The 12,607-nt window shown below is 32.1% G+C and overlaps 1 protein-coding gene across 3 annotated transcripts in view; it reads right to left on the bottom strand.

The window, feature by feature from the left end:
- Positions 1 to 201: 201 nt before the first annotated feature.
- LOC149793206 (furin-like protease kpc-1) overlaps positions 202 to 12,607 on the bottom strand; it is a 28,809-nt gene continuing 16,403 nt past the window's right edge. For 2 of the 3 annotated variants that reach the window (XM_089967171.1, XM_089967173.1), the window contains 8 exons: positions 12,388 to 12,569; positions 10,660 to 10,878; positions 8,912 to 9,012; positions 8,215 to 8,318; positions 7,837 to 7,948; positions 5,706 to 6,010; positions 3,294 to 3,398; positions 202 to 1,375 (listed from right to left, as the gene is read on the bottom strand). In XM_089967171.1, the coding sequence (XP_089823297.1) occupies positions 1,284 to 1,375; positions 3,294 to 3,398; positions 5,706 to 6,010; positions 7,837 to 7,948; positions 8,215 to 8,318; positions 8,912 to 9,012; positions 10,660 to 10,878; positions 12,388 to 12,569 (1,220 nt within the window). In that variant the 3' untranslated portion in view covers positions 202 to 1,283. The remainder of the gene's footprint in view (positions 1,376 to 3,293; positions 3,399 to 5,705; positions 6,011 to 7,836; positions 7,949 to 8,214; positions 8,319 to 8,911; positions 9,013 to 10,659; positions 10,879 to 12,387; positions 12,570 to 12,607) is intronic. The other variant, XM_089967172.1, reaches the window with a different exon arrangement.

The raw sequence follows: 12,607 nt of genomic DNA, 5'->3' as shown, positions 1-12,607 counted from the left end.
TCTATTTTCAGATAATTTGATAGAACATATATAAACATTTTAAATCGCCAGGAATACTTTGTTACTTTAGGTGCCAAGCTTTGAAATTTTAACAATAAAAGTAACTGAATTGGCTTTAATGGTCGATATGTCTAAATGCTAGTAGATGTGTGGGTGATAGTCCAGATAGATAATTTGATAGTGAAACTCTGTTAAAAGTCATTTGTTCGAAAGTCGCGGAAGGATTAAACATCGTGATTGAAGAAAACCATTATATGGCTCAGTCTTTGAAAGACGAGATGATAATATCAAACAAAATAAAAACAAAAAGCAAAAAAGCACAAGGGTGACGTAAGAGGAGAACTCGTATTTTTATAAAAGTTGGTTATACCTGTCTTAGGAGGGTATGATGAGCTCATCTCATTATTCTTAATTATTTATTCGTGCATTCATCATCTTCAAGCACGCTACATAACACATTTTAAGCTTGATGCCAATTACAGTTCAAGAGACGTTCTTGCAATCACTAGTGCCTTCTAATAACGCGTTATAATAAAGTTGATGCCAAATTTTTAGGTGAAGCAATAAGATTAATATCTTAAATCAAGCTCGGTCAAGAATCTGTACAAGTTGCTGGTCGTGCATATGTTCACCTTCAGGTTGCTTCAAGTTGGTAGCCGCCGTATATACAACAATACATTTATTGAAAAGGTGTACTCAAGCATGCAACGAACAATGATGATGGCATAGTATTATTTACGGATACAAATTTCGCACAGTAAAATGCATTCTGATGTTTAACACACATTATTATTGAATGGCGTATCTTGGTTTGGTGTTCTCTTGCAAATGTCAATCTTTAAATCTTGAGGCATTTTCGACAAGTGAATGTGCCACATTAATCGATTAGGTTTACTACACTTTTACACTGGCATCGAAACTGTTAAGATGAGTCATACATCTTTTTGTATAGCGAATGTGCCATTCAAGCGGAAAATTAAATTCATACTCATGTATTGTCTATCTGTAATATTATAAATTTAGAAATACAATATAATACACTGAATTATGGTTTGCACCCACAAACACACACACACACGCAACACTATCTAAATAAACAAACAACTTTCGGTCTCTAACATTAAGCTGATTCCAACGTTATATATCTTAGTAAATAAATAGGTCTTTGTAGGACATAAGCCTATTATTTCACATTGAAATTATTTTTCTCTGACTGCAATCACTCCTTCATCAGGTTTATTGAGGCTGGATTTGTTCTTCGGTCATATCAGGATCTTCATCATTTATAGTACCTTGTTCCAATAAAAATTCACTATCGTGATCAACATAATTAAGAGAGTAACGAGGATAATCTTCCACGTAGAACTGATAATAGCTGAAAATAGAATAAACGAATTATATGCTTACTTGATATGTATTATCATGAAACAACTATGCATGCAACATACATGCTTTTATGAAACAGGGGAAACTAGTGACAATACTACTACTACTACTACTACTACTACTAATAATAATAATAATAAAAATAATAATAATAATGACTTTGTATACAGCCTAATCTTTAGAAGCTCTAAGCGCTTTACAACCTTACACAACACCTATAACATAAAAAACCATATATAATGATATTTTTACCAAACTCAACACCATGAAATTTAATTTAAAAAAAAACAAAAACATGCCGAACATATTTAAGGTAGGGAACATTATTAGGTCTTTAAGGCTGTTCATGCAGTCGAAATAAGCGAGTTTTAAGAGCACTCTTGAATGGGATAACTCTCTATTTGTGTATAAGTTCAGTGGGCAATTCATTCCACGTTGCTGGGCCCTGGTATGTAAAAGAACGTTGTCCATATGACTTCGTTTTCGTAGTGGGAATACTGATCATACGATTGTTAGAAGAGGAGGGTAAGTATCTTCCTGGTTTGAATATATGGGTGAGGTCGGATAGGTATGTTGGACTGGAGTCCGTCAGTGAAACGTAGCACAGAGAACATGTTTTGTGTTTGATTCTGGATCGAATGAGCAGGAATTCATTGCACATGCTGTCCTTTAATATTATCTTTAATTATTAAGTTTGGGAAATTAATGGAACTTATATACGTCATGAAATTTGAACTTAAAAAAAACTGAAGCTTATTGGGAAGATGTATTGATATATTTGCACAGTAAATGAATAGTACGGGCCAGTATAATCTGATTTCGAAGGTTAATTAATCATATAGATCTAATATTTGGCATAATTAGAAATAATTCACGCTGATTTCAATGTGTAGATCGAGGTACCAACTGTTATATCTGAACATGTTCGTGAATATTGCTTAGTTCCATCAGGGATACATTGCCTCTATTAACAGAATACAAAGTTTAAACTCCAAATATTTTGCTTTATATTTCTGTATTTTATTTTCAATTTGTCTGATGTGCCCATATTTTGTTAGCAACACTGAATTGAATGGCAAGAGTGAAAATGACTACTAATGGCAAGCTAATGGTAAACTCAGGAAACGATTTAGTTCACTAAAGGCTACATTAGTAAGAGAAGATAAAAAAAAATTGTATAAAATTAAATCATTAAGAGGTAGCTTATTCAAAACGAAATAACCTATTTAATATATTAAAGCAGGACGAAGTTTATTTAATTACTAACGTAAACATGGTTGATATATATATATATATATATATATATATATATATATATATATATATATATATATATATATGACTGATTGTGTACATCAAATTAATTTAAACGATATCTTACAGAAATGAAATTAAGAGTAATCGCTCATCAAACTAGATTGGCAATCGATACATTTGGCTGAAGAAGTAAAATGAACATTAGAAGATGCAACGCGTACATTCGAAAATAAAATTATAGGGTTATGACAATAAATCTTAAAGAAGGTGTATTCAGACAATAACTAACACTTTATTTTCGGAAAATGTTCATTTTATAATATATATTGGTAAAAAATACACGTTTTCGAATCTCCTAAAACTTGCCTTCTTATTAATGCTGTTTTGAAATTTTAAAATATATATAGAAAGAGAGAGAGAAACAATAGAAACAATAGTGAACTATATCGTTTTACTCTTATATATATATATATATATATATATATATATATATATATATATATATATATATATATATATATATATATATATATATATTAGTTAAGGTCATACTGACATAGATTTTATACATTTGTCAATGATGTGTTAAAGGAAAGTTCTTTGAATATATTATTTTATTCAAATATATTGTGGAAAACATGGTACATTACCTGGTCGTTTTCCATCATAAGCACTGTGTGATTTGTTTTCATCTGCTTTTCTCCTAGGATCGGTTGCTGTGCCATACATTTTTAATTTAGCACTTTCTACGGTCGCTGAAAATCAATCAGTTTCATGTAAAACACAGGAACAGATACACTAATAATGTATATACGTGTTAATCAATGGTTTAGATGTTTCAATGAGTTGGAAGAAAGAAACTTATTGAAAGTAGAAAGAACCATGACACAAATGTTTAAAATATTGATTAAAATGAAAGACGTTGGTTTTGATTTATGTAGTATCGAAGAAATTTGAATTGGAAATCTGCAGAATCTTTCAAGCAAAAGAAACTTGATAAAGTTTATGTAACTTAGCATTTTTCATGTCAGTAATTTCAATATGCTGGCAACTACCGGTAGTCGAAATGAAATGAAGAGTTTCCCAAAACTTCGAGAAATTAATTGCAGTTGTACCATAGAGAATTATGGGATGGTTAGGAAATGAACAACCGCTTCTTCCCTCTGAGCAACCCCTTGTTCACCCCACGTAAAAAAAGCTTTGTCTCATTAATTCATCTAATTGGCTTGTTTTCACGCTGATACCTGTTTACTCTCTTCATATTACAAACACATTTCTTCTTGGATGAATGTATAAATCAAGATAGGTTCAGTTAACTATCCGAATATGAAAGCCTACAAAATGTGGAATCGTATATGTTTTTAATTAAACTATCGCTAAGGCCCACACATTAAGTGGCTAATTTAAAAAAATTTACTGATATTATTTGATATGTAATTTTTCACTCAGGCAGAAATTAGTGTTCAATTTTGTTCTGCGATATCCGTCAATTATTATTCATTTGATTTGATAGATTTTGAATAATTTGATTAAATATATTTTCAGTGCCTTCTCAACTACATGCACAACTATCTTTTTCTACTGGCCGCCATGTATAGCCTATTTGGTGCTGAAAAATGACGCTAAACCCTGGAACTACAACAACAACAACCTTTCTCTATATAGTATAAACTCGAAACCTAAAAGTAGAAACGAGGTCATTTCGCAGAATGACATTGTGCAATTGGATAACAAGCAGGAAAGGGTTGATCAGAATATCCATCAACTTAAATGAAACTGGCCTCACGTTGGACATATATAATAGACCGTCTTCAATTGTTAGCTAAAACTCAATGTTTTCTGAGAATCTAAAGTTGCCACTGTCTCTTATTCTAGAGAGCAATAACGACAGTAACCTTGTTTTCTGAACTTAATGCCATGTCTGTTTGAGCAAGCTGTATCTTCTGAAGAGGGCCTATTAGTCTTCCAGCTAACGATTTACCAATATTCCAACCACCATGAGTTATTTTAATACCTCATACAAAGCCAATGCTTTGACATTAAGATAACTAGAATCAAGGATAATATGTGTAGATGCGTGATGTTTTGTAAACATTCTCAAGGAAGACCTCTGTCTGGATTGATTAAAGCCAAAATTGAATCTATGTAAATAATGTGCTATACAGTAACATTCATGTTGTTTTATGAAGAATAAAATGCTACAATTTTGACGTGACAGGAAAGATTTGAATAAAGAACAATGAACATAATCAATACATATTAACACTAATGACTCGAAATAAAATTCATCAACATCATTTGGAAACTAACGATTATATTTAATAATGAAAACTTGCAAGGATAATATCTGTTCAAATCATTAATATTGATACGATGTCACATATCTTGTAAAGTCTAATAACCTTTTGTAATAGTAATTAACACAACTTTAGTTGCAATTATGAACATCTAAATTTAAATTATTCCCTTCCTCATCATTATATGTGACGGGTCTTACTCGTATATCAATATAGACGTTAGCAATGACCTGCTTTATAAAGTTATTTTAAACACTAGAAGTTTTCTCGTTCATCTCTCCAAGGACCTAAATTTATTTTATAAATACAGTAAATTTACATCTAAAACAGTATTGACATGCCAATAACATTGAATCTCTCTACAGACTTGGATCAATGACCAACAGTGTTTATATTAAGACTTTTTTACTTTTAGTAATCTATAACATATACCTCACCGTCACTTCAAAATGCAAATTAAATCATTGTTTTAAGTGAACCTTAGAAATCGCTTCTTTCCGTGATCAAATATCTATATTTGGTATACCTGCAACGCCCCAGCCATTATCTTGTTTTCTTATATGTTAATTTAAGTAAAGCATGTATATTTTCTAATATATCTTTTAATTCTACCACAGATAATTATGCTTGTAGTATAATACTTTTAATATCTCAAGCAAATTAAATTACCTCACACTTCCATAGAGAGCAATGCATGAAATATTTAAAAGTTTTCCTAATGTGTTTTTATTGGTATGGGCAGTCGAAAGGATAATAAAATTGTACCCTTGTCGTTCGTTTCTACTATGAGTCTCCATTTTCCACGTGGAGCTTCTCCCCAGGAATGAACGGTCATGGATGTCCACGTACGGTTTACATAATAGTCTTTAGTCTGTAGGGACAGAATGGGAGACTTGTAATGTGGCGAAGAAGGTGATGTCAAAAAGACAGACAAGTACGAATGATCTGGCATAAATAGTTGTAACTGGACTTCGACATGCTCAAGGAAGTTCACTTCGTTTTTTGTGCACGTAAACCTGTCTGCTTCCAGCTCCCATTCGACTATTGACCTCTTTTCAAATGGTTCTGACCTGTAAAACGATACATGATAATTATGAAGATGTAGATTATGCTCTTGTTGTAAAAAAAAAATGAGTGAAAGAGAATTCTACTTGAGTTGATGTCTACTGGCGACGATGTCGACTGGAAGGGCAGAACATGAAAAATATAACCTTTGTTGAATACCTGGCAGAAAATGATTCCACGGATACTTCGAAAGAAAAGCTGGCTAGAATATAACTGGCATGAGCTAATGTAACAGAGACCGAAATACAATGCATGAAATACATCCCCACATTCGTGTTAATAAAGTTCTCCAAAGCACGTTTACACTAATTATAATTGTTATTGCGTTTCCATAATGCCATGGTTATCTGGTAGTGAATTCAGGTCTAAACCTAATGAGGGTCCCTGAAATATCATAGTCCATAATACAATCTAGAAGTGTACATTGGCGATGTGACTACAGAGGCAGTATTTACGGTAGGAAACCGGTAAACTACACAAAGGAATAAATAAGAAGGGACTCGGCTGATACTGTTTATGTCGCCATGGTGGCAAATGTGCTGCAGTTGTGCTGGCGAAATATGCCTGGAAACCATGGATTGACTGACATAAGGTGGCATAGTTAAAATAGTTCCCTGTGTTATGGGATAGTTGTATAATTTCTACGGCGTGAACTTCTGGCGGTAAGGAAACCTAACGAAGGGAAACCATGCAGATGTGCGGTTGATAGATATTTGGCAGGTTGTGAGATCTGTGGTCTTACCTTGATTAGAGTAAAATTTATGTTTAGAACGGACAGGTCGGGGTCTCTACTTTACAACTGAAGTTGTATGAAAGTCTTTGGAAATTTGAGGTAAACTTATAACCTTATGACTTCTAGCGATAATCGCGCCAGGGTTTGACACCGCTCGGTCACGTTAAGACCCCTGGCTTGCAAAATGTGAAAATTTTCTTTTCATCTAATTTACATACGAAAGCTCTGACATTAGAGCAAACGAATTAAAATGAGTTTAAGAGGTGTTCTTATTACTTACCAGGCTTTATTATCCCGCAATGATAAGGAAAACAAAAGCAATGACAAACAGTACATGCACAAACCTTGTCCAAACGTACTTGTTTTCTCAAATATGTTAACTTTAATTGCATGAAATATGATATCAGTAGCAACAATTAACTGTACAATTGATAGCAATAACAATAATTAGTTGTAATGTATTTGGCTTTTTGATTTAATTCTTAGCAACAACTTATGTTCTAGTAGAAGAAGTTAAATGAAAATTCAATTGGCGTAGTTCCTCTAACCTATAAATGAAGATCATTAATTAGAAGAAAGAAGTATGAAGGTTATGTTCATCTGCTTGTGGAACCCACTTCGTATCGGATAATATTGTTGTGCTAAGATACAACTCCAGAATACCTTTACTTTTAAATCGTTCAATTGAATTACTAAGTTCTCATCTACTTTAGATTTTATCATTTAAATATGGAAGTATAATGAACTAATTCAAAGACACGAATTATGGTAGAGCACCAAATTTAAGTCTATTGGGAATATTTCAATCCATTATATAGTTCATTTGTGGATATAATAAAACTTGCATGATTATGTGCGATTTATTTAACAATATTGAACGTGTCTCTTAGATTTTTACCTTGTACTTAGAGAAATAAATTATGTTGTTGATGTTTCTTAAATTGATGATTTCAGTTCGTTCATGCACTTAGTTTAAGGCCTAGTGCTGGATCAATAACTGCCTGACGGTCTGTGAGTCTAATATAATCTAGATTCAATTATTCCACTACAAAGGATATTATTGCAAAGGTAAGTTTATATTGTGGGTATAATTCGTACCTTCGGAACGGTATAGGTTCACAAGTATGCTGTTCTGGAACTGCTGTCCATTTGAGAGCCGCTTCTACTATTGCGCTTGCGTTCATTAGACCAAACCCAAAATAACGGCTCACTAAGAATAGAGGAATAAAACAAACTTAAACACCCATTTCTTTGAGGAATCCTTAATATTATGAGGGATTGTAAAAACAGATATGGAATTATTTTATGAAAGGGTGGCTTTTAGTAGGAAATTCATTAAAAATCTCAGGTTCTATATATATATATATATATATATATATATATATATATATATATATATATATATAGATATATATTTGCGGGGCAAATTCTGCATGATCAAATGGTCATCGTGTATGGTTGATATATTCCGTGTACCTTTCTTACCAGCTCCGTTGACTACACAATCACTGCATTGTATCCTTGCGTGAGAAGACGTTTCTACTATGATATGCTGTACGTCACGCCAGGAAAGTCTCTCACTGTAATAACAATAATAATAATAATAATAATAATAAGAAGAAGAAGAAGAAGAAGAAGAAACTGAAGAAGAATAGTATTACGTATTGTTGTTATTGTTATTTGAAGAAATAGAAGATTAGGATGAAGACAATACAAATTCAAACATTTTAAGAGAATTATGGTACATTAGTCAGATGAATGTTGTTGCGTTCAAAGAGAAAATATATCCTCGGTATAAATAAAATATTGCGGAAGAAAAAGTTAATGATATAACATCTTCCGGATTTCAAGTAATCATACACATTAAAACTAGGGAGAACGATGAGATATTGTGTTTTCATGTAAATGTTATATATTACTCTTAAATACTTTCTATATGTATGGTTAGGAGTTTAAGAAATGAGATATCTGTTATATGTACATTTGAGCTCAGAAGTTTCTTTTGAACTGGAGCTTTCGTTTCCACGGAAACCGTGCGAACGATTTTATTCCAGTCACTTCTTACAAAGAGACTGACAATATGGAATCAGAATAATGTAAAATAATTTAATGAAATGTTAACATAATGACTAGGTGGAAACGTCGATACTAAGAACTGTGTAATCATACGTACTTTGCCTCCAGCATTAATGCTATAATTCCACTTGCGAGAGCAACAGAAGCTGAAGTCATTCTGAATGAGTGAGTACAACTGTTGACATTTGAGGTGGTGAACTAAGAAAAAATTAAGTATTTCTAACTAATATATATATATATATATATATATATATATATATATATATATATATATATATATATATATATATATATATATATATATATATATGGATCATGTTGCGTCATGCGGATTTATTTTGAGAAAGATATTGCGACATAGATCGAGCATCATAATATTGAAAAGTAGGGACTACTGTGAGTATATAGCAATGAAGTGGACAAATGATTCATTCCTATTTCCTTTGTTCTGGTCTTAATATCGGTGTACAGATGTGGTATTGCATTTTGATTTAATTTGACAGGAAACATATTTAACTTATTTATTGAAGTTGCAAAGTGTTCGTATGACTGGACAAAAGCAACATTTTGAGATTTGAGTGAATTGATTCATGGGAGTTTCGGACAATACCATTGCGATATATCAAGACTTTTGTTACTTTGTCACATTTAAGCATTCTTATTTGACAGCACAGTAACCCTGGGACTTACGTAAAAAATTGGGATTATTTAAATTGAATTCATAATACTGTAAGTTCCTCTTAAATTTTCACTTTATAAATCTGTTGATGAAATTATTTGCTAAGTTTTACACAACTCGTTGGATTATGCTTCTTTCTCTTTCTTAATTTAGGATTATTAAGTCGCAACACAGGGCAGAGTTGAACATTTGGCATTTGCTATCTCATTTCTCTTTGTGTCCAAGTTAAGACCGTATAAATATGAATTTTTATTGGTATATCGTTATCAACGCAGTATCGACATTCTCACTGACTTAAAAAGGTACTTTACGTGACGCTTTGCACATTGTCATAAAGCATCTTAATATTTATTGACAAAATAGTACAAGTTTTTTCAATCCTTACCACAATTTTACGGATTATGATATTTTTCAATATATAACAATGTTTCAGTTTTGATAATTTTGGTAACTTGGATAACCTACTCCAAAACCACTGATTTTTCCTACTGATCAAAATTACGTCACAAAGACAGACTAATGTATCCTCCGTTATTGTTTCATCTTGCATCAAACGATTATAATTGCAAATATATCATTTATAAATCATTAGAGATTATCAGAACGTTACCTGACACCAATAATGCTACTCCTCTTTGAACGATTATATGAACGGTAAAGTGTCTTCACTTTTCGTGAAAAATATATAGCAATTATCTCGTGATACCACATTGTAGTATACACTTTCGAACAAAAATATTTCCTTTGTTTTATACTCTTGAATCAGCTGTCGTTCACTAGTCTATCATTGTAGATTTCCATGAATTTCAGTAAAGAATTTGTTCATATGATGTTTTGTCATTTGAAACGTTTGTGCATAACGTGTATCAGCCGAATTTCCTGGCTTTATTCATACGTTTGAAAGCATTGATTTGGTATATATATATATATGTATATATATATATATATATATATATATATATATATATATATATATATATATATATATATATATATATATATATATATATAACTGTCTTTTACTATTTTACTATTTGGAAAAAAACATACATACTAGCATGACAAGTCTGTATATGGTGAATAGTAACGCATTATAAAGCCAAATAAAATAAGTATAAGAGGAAGAAAGAAATCTATTCGTAATGCTGTCTTAATTTCAGTGATACCATCTTATTCGTGTTGATTTTGCTTCCCTCTCCAAGAGTTACTGCTAGGACGCTAGTGCAGACTGGTATGAAATCTGGCTTCCGTCCATTCATCCCGACACTTGAAATGGTGATACCTTGGATATTGTTAGCCAGACCGTTCGTATTACAATTAGGACTTGTGTTAGGGTGATAGTTACCGGCAGGAAACACAAAAATATTCCCTTTTCCATCTCTTCCCTTGAAAGATAGTACAATAGATGTAAGGACGATTTTATATGGCAAGACTTGCAATGACATAATTTGTTGGATAATTAATGTTTTTTTTTTATTAAAAGCCCAAATGAATTTACAACAGACTTAGCTCTGCAAAATGTTACCTGAATCCCATGATTCGTGCAAATATTTAAATCCTGACATTGCAGCCGTCGCAATATGTGTATTCTTTAAAGTTGCACACACATGGCATATTGATCTCATTAATATAAAACATAGGTTGTAACACATAGTATTCGTTGGTCATTTACAAGTAACTAAAACAAATCTAACAGTTCTTTTAATATGTTTAGCGTATTCCAAATTTAGAAAACCTGTATTTTTATCAGAAGCACTCAAATTGATGGAAAATATTTTGATGTTGCTGGACAATAAACAGTTTCATAATTTAAAGACATAGACGACTGATAAAAACACATGTCCTTCACGATAACTGAAGAAGATAATTTTCTAACAACGTGTGGAATTCACAAAATCAACATGTATGGCAATTATGTCATACATAATGTGTTAAGAACGATATTGTTTGAACGAAATTCCATTTTTATTTTGCAGCTGAATAGAATATCAATAACTTGATTCTCTGTATATTTCGTTTAATTCTACAAAGTAGACTGATGAAGATTTTCTTGTACCTAAATTTAAATAGGTTTGCCTGGATATATAAGAAACCTAAACTAGACGTGCTTGCATGTAAATTTGAGAACTTATCTGCTAAGGGAAAGATCAAAGAGATCACATACATAATGCTGAGAGATGCAGCAGGAGATCACAACCCCTTAAAACAGTATCATTATGTTAGTGTTTATTTTAGTTTGTTTTATTTGTACATTAAATCTTTTAGGATGAGCACAGATTTACACGTATCGGGACTAACTGAGCAAAACAGAGACCTGTGTGAGCGTGGCTTGATAATATAAGTTTCCAGTATTTCCAGAGACCTCGAGAGAGAAGAGCTAAGGAAGTAAGATGGACTGAATATTGATATTTTATTATTCATTATTGAGATTATAAAACTGCCCGTTTAAATGGGACTTGCTACTATGATTAATTACTATATCTAAGGCATAAAGAGGATAGGACATACTTCAAAAGATACGGTTCGATAACGTATCATGATATGTATGACCTGACGTTATGTGAAAGCAGTTTTTGGGAAGTCTTGCCAATGTTCGACATTCGTATGTTCAGCGTGATATATCAACAGTTTATCGTTAATTCAGATAACATTAGAAATAGTCGATTAACTCTCTCGAGTATTCCATAGGGAAAAGTAAAATGGAAGCTCTTGAAATCATCGCAGTCAGCAAAGAGTGCAGGTGTGCATGTTAAAGCTGGGATACTAAACATTGTTTAAGGTTAAACATTTCTAATACCACCCTATTTTGTACTTCCGTGAACAATTTTTAACAAATAGTTCTGAGAGAATCCGTGTTTAATGAAATATACAGATACATTACTTAGTAAGAGAACCTTTTCTACACCACTTTCAAGAGCCTTTTTAAATCCGTGTGGACTTTCGATTAGCTGATATTGCGCGTATCCCCAACTGTTGCTGTAGATGTCGATTTCGTTTCGGAGGTGGCTTAGAGCGGAAGTCATGATATCATCGGTGCTTGTAACATAATTAAGATCTTCATCAAGGAATCGAATGGCTGAAGTTAAAAATAAATTTAATGGACAAGATTGGTGG

Source organism: Sinohyriopsis cumingii, chromosome 8, assembly GCF_028554795.1.
Source record: "Sinohyriopsis cumingii isolate HCF-2022 chromosome 8, ASM2855479v2, whole genome shotgun sequence".
In the NCBI taxonomy this organism is placed as follows: Eukaryota; Metazoa; Mollusca; class Bivalvia; order Unionida; family Unionidae; genus Sinohyriopsis; species Sinohyriopsis cumingii.
This window is presented reverse-complemented; position numbering and strand designations above follow the sequence as displayed.